At 49.4% G+C, this 22174-nt stretch overlaps 3 protein-coding genes and 1 long non-coding RNA gene across 4 annotated transcripts; 2 read left to right on the top strand and 2 right to left on the bottom strand.

Moving 5' to 3' along the window:
• Positions 1-3389: 3389 nt before the first annotated feature.
• On the top strand, positions 3390-5148 carry LOC136520376 (benzyl alcohol O-benzoyltransferase-like). Its single transcript, XM_066513873.1, has one exon. The coding sequence runs from the start codon at positions 3510-3512 to the stop codon at positions 4863-4865; it is 1356 nt and encodes a 451-aa protein (XP_066369970.1). The 5' UTR covers positions 3390-3509; the 3' UTR covers positions 4866-5148.
• A 4471-nt stretch (positions 5149-9619) lies between these two features.
• Positions 9620-10273, bottom strand: LOC136520434 (protein ASYMMETRIC LEAVES 2-like). The gene has a single exon (XM_066513959.1). The coding sequence runs from the start codon at positions 10271-10273 to the stop codon at positions 9620-9622; it is 654 nt and encodes a 217-aa protein (XP_066370056.1).
• An 831-nt stretch (positions 10274-11104) lies between these two features.
• On the bottom strand, positions 11105-12697 carry LOC136522835 (benzyl alcohol O-benzoyltransferase-like). Its single transcript, XM_066516634.1, has one exon. It carries the CDS (start codon positions 12606-12608, stop codon positions 11262-11264), a length of 1347 nt encoding a protein of 448 aa, XP_066372731.1. The 5' UTR covers positions 12609-12697; the 3' UTR covers positions 11105-11261.
• A 6815-nt stretch (positions 12698-19512) lies between these two features.
• On the top strand, positions 19513-21627 carry LOC136522960 (uncharacterized). The gene is made up of 4 exons (XR_010776017.1): positions 19513-20581; positions 20681-20753; positions 21016-21371; positions 21521-21627. It is a non-coding gene; the product is annotated as an uncharacterized lncRNA (long non-coding RNA).
• The last annotated feature ends 547 nt before the right edge of the window (positions 21628-22174 follow it).

Below are 22174 nucleotides of genomic sequence, written 5' to 3'. Positions count from 1 at the left end.
ATAAAAAATAAAACAAAATTAGCAATCTAAATAAAAGCCAAAAGTTATTGTCAAAACAAATAATGTTAACATAACTACAATATTGGAAAACATAAAAAAAAGCAACAAATGAATTGAAAGGAAAAGCAAAGTCCACGGTAACATTGAGTGAACCAAAAACAATAATTAATTACCGTCACTTCACTAAGCAAAACTGTCCATAAGGCATCGGGTACAAAATGTAATGAAATATATGTCGTTGAGATGGTGTGTACATTTGCATGTCAGAACAGAATTCAACGTGAGTACGTGACACTACCGTTCGAACGGTGAAAGGAGAAAGTATTGGCGCTATAGAGGACGAGAAGACAGACCGACGCGTGCGGTGCTACGAATGGCACGGACGATGAAGTTGGTGGGCAAATCCAACGTACACAAATTCGTGTGACGAGGTAAAACAAATCACACACGCAAGCTTTAGCCTTTTCTGTATTGCATCATTGGCGCAACGCGACCACTAATTCGATTCTTGCGTGCGGTGGTTATTATCCTAGACGACGACTAAACAAACAGCTGCCTTTTGAATTTTGGCTACCTCAAGCAGTCAAGCTCATGCTGAGCGCGCGCGGTAACTAAAAGAGGTGTTGGTGACTTGTTACTGTGCCCGGATGTGATCTCATCTGATCTGAACTGATGATGCATGTGTGTGTATATACTTTTATTTTATGCGCCGCCGCATTTCGACGACGTGACCGGAGCACCACCAACAATCGGAACAGGGTCGTTATTTATTTATTTACAACGTGTGGAAACGGCGGAAACGACACTTTAGGCAAGCGAAGAGGGCAGTGACCGTATTTACAACGTGGAAACGGCGACCGCACAACACACACAATACTACTGACACTGCTGAAAAATTGGACTTTGCCAAATGTCTGAGACTTTGTCGAGTGCTTTTTATCGGGGCACTCGACAAAGCAATATTTTGCCGAGTACCACACTCGGCAAAATAAAACACTCGGCAAACAGGCACTCGGTAAAGCCTGGCTCTCGGCAAAACTGGGCTTTGCCGAGTGTCGTGGCACTCGGCAAAGATCCCACTCGGCAAAAGGTGGCTGGCCCGTGACGGCGGCCACCTGCCGTCAGATTTTGCCGAGTGCCTAACGGCTGGCACTCGGTAATTTTTTTAAAGAAAAAAACTTATTTTGTCGAGTGCTAGCCCCACGGCAATTTTTTTTATTTTTTAAAAACATATTTTGCCGAGTGCCAGCCCATGGCACTCGACAAATTTTTTTTATTTTTTTAAAAATATTTTGCCGAGTGCCATAGATAGGCACTTGGCAATTTTTTTTATTTTTTAAAACTTATTTTGCCGAGAGCCAGACCCAGGCACTCGGCATTTTTTTTTAAAAAAAACATATTTTGCCGAGTGTAAGCCTTGGGCACTCGGTAATTTTTTTTTAATTTTTTAAAACTTATTTTGCCGAGTGCCAGCGCCAAGCACTCGACAATTTTTTTTTGAAAATCATATTTGGCCGAGTGCATCCTGGGCCGGCACTCGGCAAAGCCCACTTTGCCGAGTGCCCCCCATGGCACTCGGCAAAATATATTTTTTTTTATTTTGGGTCCAAATTTTTTTCTGGGGCCTTGTGACAGTATTTCAAACTCTATTTTTAAATTTGGGGTAATTTTGACTTTTTTTTGATATATTTCATTAGTTTATTTCGTTTCGTCGAATTTATCGCGATATTTCAAATTTGAACTGCAGGTACATGGAATAATGGACTTTGATCATCCAAAAATTGATACTCATGCCGTTGTGATTTTCGGCCTTCGTGCCGTTCGGATTTTCGGCCTTCGTGCCGTTCGGATTTTCGGCCTTCGTGCCGTTGGATTGTCGGCCTTCATGCCGTTGTGATTGTCGGCCTTCGTGCCGTTGTTTCTTGCAGGTTCGAAACCTCCCCGTGCAGGGGAGGTGCTGCCGAAATTTTCAATTTTGAGACTAACACATGCAATCTCTTCTTTTTTGTGCAGCCTCCATCGGCGGGTTCAAACAATCCCGCTACCGTGTCACCGGCGGCTGATCGCGTCAACCCTTCGCCGTAGTTCGGTCCTTCACCGTAGTCCGGGGGACCACACCTGCAGTCTCCGTCGCCGCAGTAGGGATGTTGAACTTTGTGATGTTGAACTTGTAATAATAAACTTGTGATGTTGAACTTTGGTGCATTTGTGATGGATTTTCGATGGATTTATTAAATATGCGTGTGCTTGTGATATATAATGCATGTTGGTGATGTAGATGTGATGATTGATGTATATATATATTGTCTGTTACAATGGAATGTAATTTTTTTTTGCAATTCTTGGGGTCTTTGCCGAGTGCCATGTGCCCAGGCACTCGGCAAAGATTTTTTTAAAAAAAATATATAATTTCTTTGCCGAGTGTCTAAACAGGGGCACTCGGCAAAGAAATTATTTAAAAAAAAAAACTTTACCGAGTGCCTAGGCAGGGCACTCGGCAAAGTAATTTAAAAAAAAAAAAAAAAACTTTGCCGAGTGCCTGGGCAGGGGCACTCGGCAAAGTACTTTTAAAAAAAAAATAAAAAAAACTTTGCCGAGTGCCTGGGCTGGGGCACTCGGCAAAGTAATTTTTTTAAAAAAAATAATAAAACAAATTTGCCGAGTGCTGGGTTGGGCACTCGGCAAAATAACCGTTAACGGCCGGCGCTGCAACGGCCGAAAATATTTTGCCGAGTGCCGCCCCAGCACTCGGCAATTTTTTTTTTGTTTTGCCGAGTGCCCGAATAAAAAGCACTCGGTAAAGACCCTTTGTCGAGAAAAATTTTATCGAGCGGACTTTGCCGAATACTACACTCGGCAAAGCTTTCGCAGAGTGCAAAGGGCTCTCCGCGGCCTTCAGTAGTGCGACTCCTCCCGCGAGTCTCTTTTCCCCCCGGCGCGCGACGGTCAAAAAGGCCGCCCTCGCACTCAGATTTTCCGTATCTGAACAACTGGACCCAGTGAGTCTCGTCCACCTCTCTTCTTACTCCAAGTCCCTTGCATTCCATTCCATTCCATCGACATATGCCACCAAACCCCACTGCTGGTGCTGGGTTATCTATCTATCATCAAGTATTCAAGACTTCAAAAGTGTAGTAGTAATTCTCTCGACAGACGATCGAGACGACGCGACCCGGATGCATGCATGGCAAAATTTTTTTTTAAAAAGATTCCCCATGCACCGTCTGCCTACTGGCGGTCTGCCCCGCTGCCAGCTGGACAGGGAGTACTAGTATAGTATGTGCATGCGCAATGCTCCTTTGACTTTGCTGACCAAGCGACACGCTCCTTCCCCACCATCGCACCACCAACCCCCACTCCGCGCTATAAAACCAAGCAGCCAAACGCAAACTCTCATCAGGTTCAGGCAGCAGCCCACTCCACTGAGCTGATCGAGGCACGCACTCACCACCACTGCGCCGCACACAAACACAGCTCGGCCGAGCCCTCTAATCGCGTACGTACGCGTGATGGCAATGGCATCGTCGCTGCTGCCGCCGTTCACGGTGCGGCGCGGGGACCAGGTGCTGGTGGCGCCGTCGGCGCCGACGCCGCGGGAGACGAAGCCGCTCTCGGACATCGACGACTCCGAGGGCATGCGGTTCTACAGCTCCGGGATCCACCTGTACCGCACCAACCCATCCAAGGCCGGGCAGGACCCGGCGAGGGTCATCCGCGAGGCGCTGGCCAGGGCGCTCGTCCCCTACTACCCGCTCGCCGGCCGCCTCCGCGAGGTGGAAGGAAGGAAGCTCGTCGTCGACTGCGCCGCGCAGGGCATCCTGTTCGCCGAGGCCGACGCCGACCTCACCGCCGACGACTTCGGCGACGTGCAGAGCCCGCCGTTCCCGTGCTTCGAGCAGTTCATCCTCGAGAGCACCACCGTCGCCGGCGTCGAGCCCGTCGTCGACCGCCCCTTGTTGTACGTCCAGGTCACGCGCCTCAAGTGCGGCGGCTTCATCTTCGGCCAGCGCTTCTGCCACTGCATCGTGGACGCGCCTGGCGGGATGCAGTTCGAGAAGGCCGTCTGCGAGATCGCGTGCGGCGCCGCCGCGCCGTCCGTGGCGCCGGCCTGGGGCAGGGAGATGTTCATGGCGCGCAACCCGCCACGCCCGTCGTACCCGCACCTCGAGTACCGCGAGCCCGCGGGCAGCGTCGGCGTCGACCGGATGCTGACCACTCCCGCCGCCGACATGGCGCGGGTGCCCTTCTTCTTCGGGCCACGGGAGATCGCGGGGCTGCGCCAGCGCGCGCCGCCCGGTATCCGCTGCTCCCGGTTCGAGCTTGTCGCCGCCTGCATCTGGCGCAGTCGCACCGCGGCGCTCGGGTACGCGGCCGACGAGGAGGTGCGCCTTTCCTTCATCGTGAACGCGCGCGGGCGGCCCGACATCCCGCTCCCCGAGGGATTCTACGGGAACGCCTTTGCCTACTCCGTCGCGGCGACCACCGCCGGGGAGCTCTGCGGCGGGGACCTCGGGTTCGCGCTGGACCTGGTGAAGAAGGCCAAGTCGGCGGTGACCTACGACTACCTGCTGTCGGTGGCGGACCTGATGGTGCTCACGGGCCGGCCGCTGTTCGAGGTGTCGAGGACGTACATCGTGTCCGACGTCAGCCACGCCGGGTTCAAGAGCGTCGACTTCGGCTGGGGGGAGGCCGTCTACGGCGGGCCGGCCAAGGGCGGCGAAGGGCCGCTCCCCGGCGTCACCAACTACTTCTCGAGGGCCAAGAACGGCAAGGGGGAGGAGGGCACCGTCGTGCCTATCTGCCTGCCCAAGGACGCCATGGAGAAGTTCCAGCTCGAGGTGGAAGGCCTCACCGCCGAGCTCTAGGCGATGGAGCGCCGCGCACCGGCCCGCCGGGGTGCATGCATCTACATGTCAGGCATGAGCACAGCTATATACTGTAGATAGTATTACGTCATCAAGTACGTACACCATAAATGCGTCCTGCTCGTCTCGTCGATACGACGGTATATATACGTACGTGTGTTGTTTTTCTTACTATACAAAGCTGTACGTACGCAACGAAATACGGTGGTGTACGTTGTGCACTTGTTTTGTGTAAGGTAACATGGAAACAATTCATATACTAATTGCAGATTTGCAATGTCAATCCCCCGCCTCAAGTTGCAATTGCTAGATCTGTATTTCTTCTTTGACGTGGTTGTGCTTGCGCAGTAATACTACTCTGTTTCAAATTATAGTAATATATATTTTCACTGCGTTTATGTAAAAACATACGTATTAACATCTAAATGTGTTCAAATAAATACACTATCAAATTAAACATATCTAATTGAAGAATTGGATGGAACTAACTTGATATTTGTTGGTGCATTTTTTTTATAAAATTGCTCAAAGTTAGTAAAAATTGACTTTGAATAAAGCTAAAATAAATTATATTTAAAACAGAGAGGATAGATCATATTGGCATATTTTATTTCTCAAAGTCATACTATCTTAGCCATCTACTTTTGCCTATGTACTAGGCAAACTAATCATGACGTGCCTGATTTTTCTTTTCTATGTTGAGTTTGTTCTGTGCCATATATTTTTTTTACTATAATTGATACAAAACCGAACATGATCTACATTTTTTTTAAATAGTTGGAGTATATCTCATTAATGCTATTAGAGATCTTTTAGCATGGTTATATAAACAAATGGATTGTATTATATATGGCCATGGAGCCCGAGCACGTCGGCCCGGTACGAGGCCCGTTTTTTGGCCCGGCCCAGTGGTGAGCGGACTTCGGCTGGCATGGCCTGAAGGAGCAGGCCGTGCCTGAGCCTTACCCTAGGCACGTGGGCTGGCCCAGTCCGGCCATCACAGGCAGGCACGGTGGTGGCCCGGTAAAAGCACCCTGCGGTTCAAGAGCAGCAATGGACGACGACGACGACGTCTCGATCGTGTGCCCCGTCAGATCGTCTGGCCTGCTGTGCTGGCACCTCCTATGTTTCAGGTTCAAGTTCAACGAGGGCGGAGGGTGAGACTGAGATATATCGAGATCGAGCAAGCAAGGACTATTTGTTTTGCTCGCGCTCGGTTTGATGCGTCGTATCGTATGCTAGAATGCGACGACGACATTTGCATTTTTGCAGTGCATGCACGCGCGCCCCAATTTTTTACATTTTGACTCTTTTCTCACAAATAGCTCCATGGCGGAAAGAATTTAGAAAATAGATCCTTAGCTTGGCGCCATTGAGGCTGGCGCCGAGCTAGGCGTCAGCGTCTCTGACGCTGAGCTCCTGGGCACGTTGAATGGCCTGCTAGCTAGCTCGGCGCCAGTCACTCTGACGCCGAGCTCGGCGCGTAGATTTTGGCGCCGAGCTCGGCGCCAGAGTGACTGGCGCCGAGCCTCTATTACCTGTTCGCAACAACGCGCACGCATATGGCAGCATTCATTTCCTGCATAGTGTATCGCTGCTTTTTCCTGCACAGTGATTCGCTGTGGTCGCAATTTTGTTTCTATAGTCACAATGAAAAAAACCTATTGTCTGATCGTCGTAAATACGGTGGACAGGTAGGCAGGCTTCACGGTCACTGTGCCTGCTACTGCTCAGGGGCGTGGGCGAGCAAGGCTGTCATTCCCAATTCCGGGAGAAGCAATGTAGCGAACACTGTGCTGCTCACTGCTTTTGAGAGTTCACTGCTTTTGCTGCTGCTCACTGTGCTGCTCACGGCGCGCGTGACGAGGCGGACCAGACTGAAGTTATGCGCGCCTGCTGCTCACTGCTCAAGGCTACAGTAGCTAAATATTTGTTGGGAGTTCAGTTTATTAGACATGATATGTCTACCATGAGAGTGACGAGCATATAGGTTTGTCCTCCTTTGTTTTGTTCATGGCACAATCAAATATCAAGTGGCTTACATATCCAGGATTTATGGAAGCTAAAATATCAAGTTCAAGCCTACGTATCTAGGACTTAAGTGTATTTATTTATGTCCAATAGGCAGTGGCTTACATAAATCCATTGATCTTCCACAAATCATGAAATGACCATGCATTACAAAAACAAAACCAAACGAGTCACATCAGCTATACCCAGGTGGTGTGAGTAGACACCTGTACAAAAAAAGAAGAAGCTAGATGACGTACGCACATACTACAGAAATACGATGCGCACTAGGGATGAACGTAGCATCATTAGACCGTTCAAACGAGATTAGCACTAAAAAACAAACGGGGAGCTCGGAGAGAAAGGAATAAACAAATAGAGGAAGATGCAATTCCAGATTTTTAAAGACAGGACACGGGGCACGCATTGTTGCTCGTATTTAAGACAGACAGAAGACTACGACAGCCACTCCACCTCTCACCAGCAGGCAGCACTGAACTCACGCGTCTCACCAGGAGCCAACCAACCACTCTGGCGCCGCTCTAGCAAACAGGTAATAGAGGCTCGGCGCCAGTCACTCTGGCACCGAGCTCGGCGCCAAGATCTACGGCGCCGAGCTCGGCGCTAGCTGGCAGGCCATCCAACGTGCCCAGGAGCTCAGCGTCAGAGACGTTCGGCGCCAACATCAATGGCGCCGAGCTAAGGGTCTATTTTCTGAATTCTTTCCGTCAGGGGTCTATTTGTGAGAAACTTTCAAAAAAAAAGAGCCAAAATGTAAAAAATTCGGCACGTGCGCTGTATTATTGGCGCAACGCAACCACTGATGATTCGCTTTTAACATATTTGCGTGCTGTGGTTATCCTAGACGACTAAACAAACATCTGCCTTTTGAATTTTGGCTAACTGTGAGCTGATTTGAGCGATCATGGTAAGTATTCTATCCGTTCTAAATTATAAGTTGCTTTAACTTTTTTTTTTTGGTACATTCATTTTTATATGCATATAGATAAATAATATGTCTATATACATAACAAAATAGATTAATAAAAAAAATCAAAGCAACTTACCATTTAAACGGCTGTTGTGACTTGTTACTGCTCGGATGGACCCCGCGGTGATACGATGAGATGCATCAGGCATATGCGCCGCCGCATTATTTCGACGGCGTGAGCGGAGCACTACCACCGGTATTATTTATTTACAATGTGGGAAACAGCGACCGCACGACATTCTCTCTTCCACCGCACACTACACACTACACACACTACGACTCCAGGAGGTGAGTATCCGTTCCTTCACGCTGTCGAGCTCCGGGCACGGCGCCCCGTCCCAACCTGGCCCGACTGCCTCCAGCACTGCTAGGGTCCTTGACCGCTCGGTCGCCGTCCCCATCGTCTGGCCAGCCTACCTCCCCTGTCCGGCCCCTTCTATGCGCGCCGGAGGAGATGAACAGGAGATGATGCACTTTGCCTTCACCGGTATCATCGCCTCCGTTGACAGCGCGAATCCGACGGCATCCAAATCGAGAGCGGATCGAGACGGCCAGAAACACCCGAGTGAGAAACAGATTTATCGTTTCCATATCCATCTGAACTGAACCAAAAGGGTGTCATCTGCCTCTGTTGATCCGTTCCATATCATCGACGCCACCAAACCCCAGTGCTGGGTACGCATGTGAGCCATTATATATATATTCATCAACAAGTGTAGTAGTGCTCCGGTACGCATGTGAGCCATTATATTCGTCTCTCTATTTTTTCCTTTGCTGGAACCGGAAAGCAACGTGTCTTTCTTACACTCCATGATCTGACCACGCGCACAGAACGGACGACGACGAACAAGATTAAGGATTTAAGGTGCGTGCGTGCGTCGCCGATCTGGCCGGATCATCAGGAACGCCATGCATGTGAACGCCAAACCTAGCTAGCTTCTACGTACTTGCATTGCGCGTCACTATAGATACGCGTCACACTACTGACACCACTCTCGACGACAGCTGTAGACGATCGAGACGCAGATTCATACATGGCAAAAAAATAAAAATAAAAAAAAACGATTTTCCATGCACCGTACCGTGCACGTATAACTGCGTGAGTCCTGCTGGCGCTGGTCCGCTGCAGCGGCCGCGCATGCAGGCCAGACCTGCAGCAGCCATGCATATTCACGTAGGGTATACAACAGTCCATTGTTTTTTTCTTTCTAGAAGTGTTCTTTGAACCAAACAAATGCATTGCTAAGTATATTGCTACTGAACATTGTCATCAAATAGCGTGGTTTCGATTTAATTATCAGCAGAAGAATGTCTTAGATAATTTCTTGGGTTAAAATCATCGTGAAACAAAAGCATAATTGAAAGCGTCGTTTGTAGCTAAACACACATGCAAACTACAATCATCATGGTGTTAATTTTTTTCCCGACGCACGGGCACAATGCTAGTGTAATGTAATTTCTAGGATCATATGACTGAAAGTAGCAATCAGTATACATATAAAAGTAGTCTAGCTCTCGTCGATATATTTCTATTGGGCCGCCTAGCTTGCTGTCAACAGTACACATGTAACCAAAAATCAACACTTGGGGTAGGGTATCCTCCTTTCTTTGCCCAGTTGTTAGCAGTAGGCAGTAGCTAACATCACCTGCAGTTGCAGAAACAATGGAGAGAAGCCAATGCAAGTATCCAGGATGCAACTAACAGCTAGCTTTTGCAGTAGCTGAGCACAAGGAAGCTAGCATCCGAGCATCCTCACCTGGCGCTGCTCTTGTTATCCCTAGAAGCGTCGACCTGACCACCTCCTCCTCTCACGGCGATGGCCGCAGCATCCGGTGCCGGCCTCCTGCCACCACCGTTGGCCGTTGTCGTAGTACACACTGGCATGCCACGGTAGGCCAACGTGGTATGCATTGCCGCCGGAGCTGCCGTTGCATGATGAGGTCTCGCCGCCGTCAGCAGCCCATTGCCCCCACACGGCTGCGTGCCGTTGTTGGCGCTGGCGCTGTGCAGGAGCGCGCCGCCAGTGCTGCAGGCACTGGACCAGCAGAGCAGCAGCTGCTGCTGCTCGGCCAGCTGCCTCCGCAGCGCGGCGTTCTCGGCGCGCAGCACGGCGTTGTCGCGGCGCAGGCAGGAGACCTCGCGGTAGCACCCGTCCGAGGGGTCGCGCTCCCGCCACCGGGCCTCCCAGGCGAGCGTCTCGGCGGCGCGGCGGCGGGCGGCGTCGCTGGCGTTGGCCTTGATGAGCTTGGTGAGGTTGGACACCCCGAAGACGAGGTGCAGCGCGCGGAAGTCGTTCATCCTGTGCGCCGGGAAGTAGGTGGCCAGCTCGCAGTTGGGCTCGCACTTGCGCCGCTGGTGCTTGCACACCGCGCACGCGCCGCGGCCACCGTTGCCGCCGCCGGTCATCCCCCGCGGCTGCAAGTGCAGGTGGAGGGGAGGGAGAGAGAGCTGCATGCGTAGGAATGTGCGTGCATATATGGATGGACCGGACGTTTGGGATCGAGTACTTGGAACAAGAAAGGACATGCAAGACAGTAAGGTGAAAGGAGGGTCACAGGTGCTTTTCTAGGTTGATCACAGCAAGAGTTCAGGGGCATGGAAACTTCTAATGCGTTGCATTATTGGACTACAAATACCCTGCCAGGTCAGAAAATGAAAAGGTTATGCCATCAGGCAAATGTATTGTTTAAGAGAAGATACAAAGCCAGTCGAAACATTTACTTGTGTTCTCAACTTGATGTCTTGATGTGTTAGCAGCAGGCCAATGCAATGCAAGATTACATTCACCTGTGGTTGCCACCAAAAAGTAGCACATTTCTTTCTTACACTGTATTATTCTTTCGGGGTGTCCATGGATCAACCACTACAAATTTAGATCCAACATGAGCACCAAATTAAGAATAGAGTGGGCATGGCAACACAAGTGTCACCAAATAATGGGGGCAACAAGTAATCCTACTTTGTTGCACCAAACCCAAATTGCTTACTCATGCATATGTTGTTGCCTTGCCACCATCAACCCCATGGGCCCCTTTCAAGTTCAAGATTGTTGTCAGGCCTTGCCCAAACCGCTCAATTTGGCTAAGCTTCAGTTTGAGATCTTCCAATTCTTTAGCTAAACACTCTTCCCTTTTTTTGGCAGAGGTCTTGCCTTGATATCAGTAAAAACAGCTGTTAAGCTAAATTAGCACTTCTAAAGCGAAAGGAAAAATTAACAAACAACCATTGTCCGTGGAATTGAATAAAAGGATGACGATGAATACATAATAATAAATAATAATGCATGCACGCTGCATGTGACGATCAACATCAACTAGTTGTGCGTACGTAGGCTTATATATCATGCCAATGCCATGCGCGCACGCACACACACACCGGAACGAAGGCACGAAGCCTAGAGCTCCGCGGTGAGGCCTTCCACCTCGAGCAGAAACTTCTCCATGGCGTCCTTGGGCAGGCAGATGGGCACGACGATGCACTCCTCCCCCTTGCCGTTCTTGGCCCGCGAGAAGTAGTTGGTGACGCCGGGGAGCGGCCCTTCACCACCCTTGGCCGGCCCGCCGTAGACGGCCTCCCCCCACCCGAAGTCGACGCTCTTGAACCCGGCGTGGCTGACGTCCGACACGATGTACGTCCTGGACAGCGCGAACAGCGGCCGTCCCGTGAGCACCATAAGGTCGGCCACCGACAGCAGGTAGTCGTAGGTCACCGCCGACTTGGCCTTCCTCACCAGGTCCAGCGCGAACCCGAGGTCCCCGCCGCAGAGCTCCCCGGCGGTGGTCGCCGCGACGGAGTAGGCGAAGGCGTTCCCGTAGAAGCCCTCGGGGAGCGGGATCTCGGGCCGCCCGCGCGCGTTCACGATGAATGACAGGCGCACCTCCTCGTCCGGCGCGTACTCCAGCGCGGCGGCCCGGCTGCGCCAGATGCACGCGGCCACGAGCTCGAAGCGGGAGCAGCGCATGCCGGGCGGCGCGCGCTGGCGCAGCCCGGCGATCTCCCGGGGCCCGAAGAAGAAGGGCACGCGCACCATGTCGCCCGGGGGAGTCGTCATCATCCTGTCGGGCTCGGACCCGCCCGCGGGCTCACGGTACTCGAGGTGCGGGTACGACGGCCGCGGCGGCTGACGTGCCATGAACATCTCCCTACCCCAGGACGGCGTCACCAACGGTGCGTCGGTGGCTCCGCGCGCGAACTCGCAGATGGCCTTCTCGAACTGCATGGCGCCCGGCGCGTCCACCACGCAGTGGCAGATGCGCTGCCCGAAGATGAAGCCTCCGCACTTGAGCCTCGTCACCTGGACGTACAACAGGGGGCGGTCGACGACGGGCTCGACGCCGGCGACGGTGGTGCTCTCGATAATGAACTGCTCGAAGCACGGGAACGGCGGGCACTTCACGTCCCCGAAGTCGTCGGCGGTGAGGTCAGCGTCGGCCTCGGCGAACAGGACGCCCTGCGCGGCGCAGTCGACGACGAGCTTCCTTCCTCCCTCCTCGCGGAGGCGGCCGGCGAGCGGGTAGTAGGGGACGAGCGCCCTGGCCAGCGCCTCGCGGATGACCCTGGCCGGGTCCTGCCCCGCCTTGGATGGGTTGGCGCGGTACAGGTGGATCCCGGAGCTGTAGAACCGCATGCCCTCGGCGTCGTCGATGTCCGACAGCGGCTTCGTCTCCCGCGGCGTCGGCGCCGACGGCCGCACCAGCACCGGCTCCCCGCGGCGCACCGTGAACGGAGGCAACGACGCCATCTATCGGTCGGAGCGCGCGAATGATCGGATGCGAGCAGAGGGCAGAGGCAGAGGCAGAGGCAGAGCGGTGTGCACGGAGTACGATCTTGTTCGTGCTAGCTAGCTGGTGATGCGGTGCATGCTGTGGAGCGAGCTGCTGGTCGTTTTATAGCAACAGGGAGTGAAGGAAGGTGGGGTTGGCCTGGAAAAAAAAAACAGAAATGCTATACATATGTGTGTTTTAGCGGAAAAAAACATATCGATTTTTTTTCTCTCTTCTCCGCTCCATTCTGCAACGGATCCGGCTCACGTGCAGCTCTCTGACGCTGCGTTCTCTGATACGTTCTCCGACGCGTTCTCTGATACGCACGCGGTCTGTAGCGGATCCGGCTCTAGTAGCCTCTCCTCCTTCTGCTGTGATTTGTTCTTTTATAGAAAAAAATTATTTCTTCTAATCTATAAATTTATAATATTGTGATTTATGATTGTCTGGAGATAGAATAAGGCTAGAGGTTGGAGGTAGAAGGAGAATGGTGACTGTTGGATCTTAATTCTATGATGTAAAAAAATTCATGTGTTGAAACTACATAAAATACATAGTTATTGAGTAGACAGACTAAAAAAGAATGCATGAGAGATGGGACAGTCTCCCGTCAGCATCACAATATCATCTCGTGTACTGTCTCCAAACGTAAAATATAGAATGCTTGTCATGAATCAAATTTCTCTAATTTTATTAAATTTACAAAAAAAAATATTACCAACAACAAGTATTACTAAATCCCGGAAAGCAGTGGCGGAGCATGACATCAAACAAAGAAGGGACTAGTTCAAGATACTTCTGACCTAACGTACATACGCACTGCTCTTATCTTTTCATGACAAGATAAGAGTCTAGCTGAATTGGTTGGTTGGAAGATGTGGTTATGCGCCGAACCATCCAAGTTTAAATCCCTTCTCGGCTTAAATTTGGGTGCTTATTATTTTCTCTTCTTAATGAAAGAACACCTAGCTCCTCCTAAGTTGATCATGTTTTTTTATTACTAAAACCTCCATGAATATATTTTGATACTGTATTTATTTGCATTGGTATTATAATTGTTCTTATATTTTTATATAAACTAGGTCTTTTAACTTAGTACAAAAAATGATATATTCTGGAGCCGAGAGAGTATATTCCAACGCTAGAGCTAGCTATAGCTGTATGCCATCAAATTGACAGTATTGCAGTTACAGGGCCAGAACTGCAGGGCATTTCGCCGGAGCTGACAATGCCACGCGTTTGGAACGAAGGTAGAAACTCGGCAGAGGGTGTAGAAACTATGGTCAATAACTAGTCAAATTATGTACAAGCTTAGGGTATAAAACGTGCATCAATATATTTGTATTTAAAGTGCGTCCAAGGTGCTATTGCTTCTTTAGCAAATAATAATATATCGTAATTGAAACAAGGGTCGAAATCTATTTTATTGTTTACTTTTTCCAGTTTATTAGGACAATAGTAGTAGCTAGTATATATTAATTACAAGGAGGGGGTTGGTTAGTGCCAGCCAACCGTGGTCGTGGCAGGCAGGCTGCATATGCATGCATGGATAGAGAGATGGAGCATGGTCAAGTCATCATCCTCATCCAATGCAAGTCAGTCCAACGTTGGCAGATCGAGCCCAAGCCCAATGCATGGATGTGAGCTGAGTGGAGAGTGGGTTTGGCACGAGCACTCACAATGACACAAGCCATGTCAGCACAGGCCATCAAGCACGTAAGAGGGGACTTTTCTCTTCTCCTTGACGTTCCATCGCTCGTGCATTATATTTGCCGCCCTTGCGACACGCCATTCGTTTTGCACGCCGATTTTTTTTTCTTTTAAGAGATGCACGCCGAATTATTAGCCGGTGACGTACGATGCATGCATGTCTGAGGCCAGGGTTTGAATTAGTCGTCGTTGCTCTCTAACGAAGAGGGCTTACTACGCGCTAAACAGGACGGCGTCAATTAATTGACCATGCATAGCCGAGATCGTAGTAACACATTGTACACGTGGACATAATATTTCCCTCAATTAATTGACCACATATACTAGTCGACAACGCAGTGCATGTGCGCTCTAGCTAGTAGGGAATATGGCAATAAGGTATGCTCCCTTTGTATATCTCACAGGCTGTAATGTACAAGCTGACAAGTGACAAGTGTGTTTTATTTGTGGGTGTTTCATGACCTCCCACTTAACGTGCGGATATGCATGATCATAGTATTATAAAGGTTTAAAATACTCAAAAATATTAGACGTAATACAGTGTAAACACACGCTCACCCATAAACTACCCTAGGCCACGGTAGTACAAGTTCCAGTTGTATGGTTCCCTGGGTATCTCCTTGTATAGGCAAGTACTATCGAAGCACTAGAAACTTGCATCCACCTATTCTCCCAAAATTGACCATATCGTTAGATGTAGCATACGCAATACAACTGCCCGCACCCGCAATGCAGCAACCTATACCTGCCATGTAGGATAGGATCAACACCCCCCTCTTCCCCTCTTCCATAGTGCCTCGGCCCCCGTGAAGCACGACGTGAAGACTGCCACTGCCAAGGAGCACGTTGTTGGAACCGGTGGGGTTCTCCCGCCTTATATGTTGTGCTCCCCTACCATCGCTACACGATGTGGACTAAACCCTAACACACGTCGCCACTGCAAGGGCTACCGAGGAGCTCCTTGCCGCCTAGGAGGAGCACGCAGTGCCACACGGGCTACCGTTGAGCAAACCATGCCACATAGGTTATCAATGAGATGACCACACCGCTTGGGGTGCCGAGGAGCATGCGCTGCTGCCATTGCATGGACCACCAAGGAGCACGCCGTCGCCGCCGCACAGGCCAGCGCCGAGGAGGAGTGGCCCTGCTCCGGCGCGCAGAGATAGTCGTTGTCACACCAAACACGGAGACATCATCTAGGGCCTCTACCATTAGATAAGATGATGTTTGAGTTGCGCCATATTCTCGATGCACGGCGCATGGAGAAGATTCCGATCGGGTTGTACTTGTCCTTCACCTTGAGGAACTCAGCCGCCTTGGGGATCTTGGCAATGGCGTCGTCAAAAGCAAGGTCATGTCTCTTTCTCTTGCCCCAGCGCGTGGGACAACAATGTACTTGTGAGCCTGTCGTAGACGTCAGAGTGCATGCAGGGGACGCCCTCGCTATAGCTCAAGCGATCTCCTCCTCAAGGTTGATGGTTGTTTACACCTAGTATTAGTAGCTCTAACTTTTGAACCATGCTGCTAGATGCATTGTTTTGTGACATTTGAGAAGTATTGTGAGGCTAATAAACTTTGGAACTTGTAGCTGCTATAATTTTGGTCAGGCATCATATGATTTGTGAGATGTATTATGGCCTGTGAACAAAACTAGTATTGTGGCCTGCTATTGTTGTCACTGGATATGGTCACTGAAACATGTATTGTGGCCTGCTGCTGTAATTTTGGTGGGTGAGTTTGAACTTTAATTAATCGCTGAATGATAGATCAATTTGTGACCTATATTATATTATGTATTTGCTTGTATGGATCAGTGTATTGTGTGTTTGCTTGTGTTGATATGATCAGTTCTTTTTGGTATTTGGGAACAACCTATATATAATGATGAGCCTATAGACCTTTTAATGAATTATGACGATAAAATTTGTCGCAATATCTTGGCATGTGGCATCATGGCACTTGATAGTCGCGATATCTTGCCATGTGACGATTCTTCCTAAAACAACGACAATACGCAAGTGTTGCAAATTTTGCGACAAAGCAGTATCGTCAAAAATTTAGAGACGAAAAAACTTGTGTTCGTCACCAAAGGTGTTTAGACACGTTAGATAGGCGACAAATGGGAATTCATCGCGCTCACATCACAAAATCCATAACTTGACATAAATTTAGTCTTCAACGACAAAAGCCGATTGTCGCAGAAGGTCAAGTGTGTTGTAGTGACTGTAGGCAACAAAACAGAGTTTTAAGTTGTGCAAAGTCAAAATGCAGGACAACCAAATACTGCTCAAAAGCATAAGCCTATGCTAGATTAGATATCAAACACTAGACCCTTATTTAGGCTATCACAATACAAGCAACCAATCAAACCCGTATTGAGTATCACTGCGCATGTCTCTGATGCTATCTGGTTGCGCCAGTTGCTATATGGAGCTACACACCCCATTTCATCGAGCTACCATTGTTTATTATGATAATGTTAGTGCCATCATTTACCTGACTAGTAATCCGGCCGGTGTAGCACCCAACGCACCAAACATGTGGAAATGGACCTCCACTTTGTTTGGGAACACGTCACCCTTGGCCACGTTGACGAGTTCATTTTCCAACAACGTCATAGTTCCTGAATACCTATCTCTTCAGCAAAGGGTTGCCTCCGTCGGTCTTCGTCGAGTTTCGAGCTAGCTTTGAACGTCCGACTACCTCCCACTCAGACTACATACGGGGCTGTGTTAAACGTACACGGTGCACACATGCTCTTAATTAGTTGCGTGTATCACTACGCAAGGAAGGCCGTTGATTGATAGCTGATCGAGCTTATTTCAAGTTTGTTGCCTAGTTTGGTTCATACGCGACGACCAATCTAACTTCAATGGAAAACTGTATTACATGTTCCCCCTAGCTTCTTCGCGCTTTTAAAAAAATAATATGTTGTAAAAAGCTTTGTTAAGCAAATTTTATAATTTTTTGTTGTTGTTTTTTAGCTAGGACCAACAAAAACACGATACAATATCCCATAAGGCGAGATATGTTCCTTATTTTTGCTCTAGCTCTACCACCTGTTCTATAGTCGGTGCTCCTGGATAGACAAATATAGAGATTGGACAGGTGAAAAATTGTGCACATGTTTGCCTCGACCAATGCGTGCTATGGACCATGAGAAATAGGAACAAAATTCAGCGGGAACTGTCCTCATGGGATAACCATAGGCACCACCGGATTTACGACACGTGTCTATGTACATGCATCGAATCGTATGAGACTCTTGCTTAAATTAGGAGGAATAATTGGAAAGACTACAACTCTTTCTCATATGTTGAATGCGTTCATACGGACATGTGTCGCGAATCCAGGGTGGATGCCCATGGTTGCTTCGTGAGTGTCGTCCCACTGTTTTTTTTTTCTTCCGAAAAACATGGCCCCAATCGTACACAGCACCAGATCGACGTTCATTGCATCATTACAAATTATATATAAAGGCGACAGTGATGACAAGCCTGCATGAAAAACAAGTTCGATCGATTGGTCGTGTATATGTATGTATACGTAGGTCTTGTTTGATAGGGCTCCTTTTTAAGGATTCTTTCTGAAAAACTACTCTAAACGGCTTCTACTACTAAACTATTTGATTGGGCTTTTCTGCAGGCGCTGGGGCTATAGAGCCAGAGAGGAACCTGCAAAACGGGCGTAGCCAGTCCTTGCTTCATGTTTTTCCGCTCCGCTCGATCCAGCTCGACGTCGCGTGTCTGGCGGTCCTATTGACGATCATATGCAAGTCCTGGGAATGTATAGGCAGGCAGCGCGTGTTGACCTGACCGGCCGGTCACCGGCAGAAGCGAGTGCAGGACAGCTGACAACAATTGGCCGTCGCCGTCCTTTCAATGTTGCCGGCACTCAGCTTTGGACCATTCCGGCCGGGTGGGGGTCGTCGTCGGAGAGGGAGAGGCACCAACGCAAGGAACGAAGAAAGCGAGCTTGCTAGCTCAACTCATCGTGGTCAAATCCAACGGCGGCTATGGACTGAGACCGACTGTCCTGTAGTGCCTGGTGCCCGGCCTCTACGGCCTCGACTCCAGTCCTCCTCCAGCCGTCATTTCGATCGTCGTCACAAGCAATCTCCCGTCCGAGGTAGATATCGGTAGGTGCCTGACCCGGCACGACAAACGGCGACGGCCGGCGCACGAGAGCTAGCTAGCCCACGGCGCGCGGTGGCCGGGACTGCTCCGGCGGGATGCCACTGCGGTCTGCGGCGGCTCGCTCGCGCCGCTTGCAATTGCAGTCCACAACCACATTGATGCGCAGCTCACGGGCTGATAGTGGTGTAGGGTAGGTGCACGACGAAGAGCCTGACCGTTCGCCGTTTGCTTTATTTTTTTATGGAAAGTTCGTCGTTTGCTTTGACACTGACCTCCGCAGCGCGTGTCCTCGACACACCTGCGACCAAGCCACCTTAAACAAACTTTACAATGCAGCAGACTGTAGACTGATGACCACAGCTGATCTCAAAGTGTTGGATCTCCCTGGGCCTGTTATGAGAGCCTGGCCCACAAAGAGCCCATTTAAGGCGTCAGTTGCATCTTCTTCCGTGTTCACCTTTTCGTCGGCAGTGAGTGATGTTCTGCCTCAAACATCCTCCATCCTCGCAGATTCCAAGCCCTACTCCGATGACCACTCCCTTTCTTCTCTACCACACAGCCTATTATTGTCTTTAAACAACACAGACTATTATTAGTTACACCAATTTCCTCCGTTTCTGCAATCAGATAGACTTGATTACAGGCCACCAAACCCGAGCAACCCGATCCGGGCCGCCCACAATAAATCTCACCTATTTGTACCTAGGGTTGGGTGTTCAAATCATGTCTTACAACTAAAAAGAGCAAAGCGTAGACACTTTTTAGTGCGACATTTCACCGTGGGTCCATGGTCCTGCCTCCTGCGATCCCACGCTCCACACCTCCACGCTCCTTCCGCTGCTGTGATTCAGCCTCAAATCTCGCTCACGTGATTTGAAAAGGAAGGATCGCTCCCGTGATTCATCTGCACGGCTACGCATCCACCGCGCCCCATCGTCGCCCTCACCGCGCCGCCGCCGCACGCGCCCTCGTCGACAAGGGGAGGAGATGGCGGCAGAGCCAGGGGTGGGAGGGCAGGGCGGCAGGGGCACGAACGCCGCGCTCCAACCACATCGACGGCGGCACCACCACCACCAGTTATGTAACTTCCTCTCCTTGCATTCTCCACTTGCATCTGCATCTCCTGTGGCTAGCTATGATTCTCTCATCTATTTGTCTCCCCTAAATTTTTGTTCTCCTATTTTCCCCAAATCGGCAAACCCTATCCATAGAGGTGGCCGCCTGGGCGGCTGCTGGGCTACGAACACCAGCAATGATGGTGCGTCGACGTGTTAGCATGAGGCTGCGGCGGGCGACGAACCGGCGACTGCATGGGGCAGAGGCAAGGCGGACATGGTCGGCGGCCGCACGAGGCTACGACCTGCGACCACGAGCATCCGTGCCCAAGGGCGCAGCACGCCAGCGCTGCAAGCCACACCCGCGTGGATTGTTCCACTGTCATAGCGCGCCTGTGCGGGGCCACGGGGAATGCCGTCCGATGGCCTTCTGGAGGCCAGCAGCAAGCTGCCGACATGCTTGGCAGCTGCCCAGCGGCACCAAGGGGCGGGGACACGAGGGCCGATTGGAACAACATATAGAGCGTGAATTCAAGTGGTAAGTTAACATTTGATCATCGTAGGTGAGGAGCTCCTGTGAGCGAGGTATATGCAGATCTAGAGAATATGTATTATGAATGTGTTTAACTTAGAGTTTACAAAATTCTAACATTCTATAGACAAACGATTTTCCATGCCAGCAAGCCATAGATATATTGTTAGTAGGTTGGAGGAAAGAAAATAGAAAGGAAGGGAAAAATGTTATAGGTTTATGGGAAACCGTTAATTATTTGCACATTTAGGACTTCTATTGTGAGAGAAGATTCTAAGAATCAACTAGATGCAATGTTTATGTGTAGAAACCATGCCATCACCATGCCAATCAAAAAGTACACCCACGATGTTCTCTCTTGGCTCCTGTTCTTGGATCTAATTAATTAACAACGGAATTAACCTGAATTTTTTTCTGTAGATCCTTACCCTGTGGTACAAGGTCCCTAGGATTCTCCTTGGTTCCACACACTACTCCACGCTGGTTGGTTGACATATGGTCTATTGGCTCAATTTTCGGTAAGATTTCTATGAACTCCGACATCACTTTTCAATGTGTGAACTGCTTCATAACTCACACCAACATATATAGATATTCTAACCTGGTGTAAATTGCAGATGAGTTGGTCACTAACCAACCACTTTTCCCTGGTGACTTCGAGTTGCAGTTGCAGCTGCTCCACATCTTCAAGTAATATCCGCAGTGCCTTTAGTTTATTTTTTGATCCTGTCTGATACTAACAATGATATTCTGATAGTGACGTGGGCACCTCGAATGACTATCTGGGATTATTTTGTTCTCGTTGTTGTAATTTAGTTTAATTTGCTGCTCAATTGCGCACCAGTAATGATCATACATGTTCCGTGCATGCACTGCCTGCTCTTTTTGCCTGTCTGGTGCTTATCACAAAAGTAAAATGGTTTGTTTATTGCCTGTTTCAAACAAATTTCAGATTGGAAGAGAGCAGGTGGCAGCAAACCTGTCTACACATCCTGTTGGGAACTCAACCTTCAACCTGTTATGTGTGACCATCTATCAACAACTCCACCAATTGATAACATAGTCAGGTAGTTGAGTTGGACACAGCTCTTGGTGGTCTAGGGAGGCGCAAATTCACGCATGACGGCGGTGTTGTGCGACGGTGTACGGGATGTTCTGGGGCAGAACATGACGGTCTGGTTTGCATCGTTCAGATGTGCAGTCGGTGTGCCTCTTGTCCTGGTTCTGTACTTCACGCTCAAGATGTTGCAGATCCAAGATCCAACCAGACAAGTATATTGCCGTCGAGTTCATCAAGAATCACTAGAGGTACACTCCGGCTCCCCTCCCCTCTATTTTTGTAGGGAAATTTGTTCCTTCCTTTTTTTTGGTAGTGTTTTCCCAACTAGAACAATTCAGCAACCCCTTGTCTTCTTTTAGTTGACAAATTGATATTGGTGTTTTGTGTTTTCTTGCAGATATGCTTGTGTTTTTGGGGCCTTCTATCGGTACCTTACAAGCATCATTCCTGACATCCACTCCCTTGTTTGGCTTCTCCTAGGGGAGCACATGAGTTATGTGTGAGACCCACGAAACGAAATAATAAACCAAAAAATATTTTTTCTTTCTCATGACTCTGTTCTATGTCCACTCCTGTTCATTTTATTTTGATATGAACCTTTTCCTATGACAATATATTAGGGTTCAATATCTGACATCCTTATTCATGTGTCGCCTCCTACTTGAGCTCACCCTTGTAGAGAACTTGGTGGGCAAGAGCAACCACAGCTTGGGTCCTTGTTGTCTGGAGCACTTAGGTTGCTGATTCTACTTATTGTTTTTCCATTCGTATAGGTTGTTTGTATCTTTTCTACTTCATGTTGTATAGCTGTTAGGAGGCTACGGTCAGAAGACAAAGGAAATAGCAGAAGACGAGTTGGGAAAAGAAAATAAAAAGGAAGGAAAAAGGATTAGGTGGGTCCTGTTAATTCTTTGCAAATTTAGTTCATCTGCTGTGAGAAATTTCTAAAAAACAACTAGATGCAATGTTTACGTGTACAAACCATGGTAACCTTTGCATTGATTTTTAGATTGTTCGTGAATTAGGCTGATTTTTTAAATGAATTTATGGG

This window comes from Miscanthus floridulus, chromosome 18 (genome assembly GCF_019320115.1).
Source record: "Miscanthus floridulus cultivar M001 chromosome 18, ASM1932011v1, whole genome shotgun sequence".
In the NCBI taxonomy this organism is placed as follows: domain Eukaryota; kingdom Viridiplantae; phylum Streptophyta; class Magnoliopsida; order Poales; family Poaceae; genus Miscanthus; species Miscanthus floridulus.
Note: the sequence above shows the minus strand (reverse complement) of the source record. Positions and strands in the feature narration are given on the sequence as shown.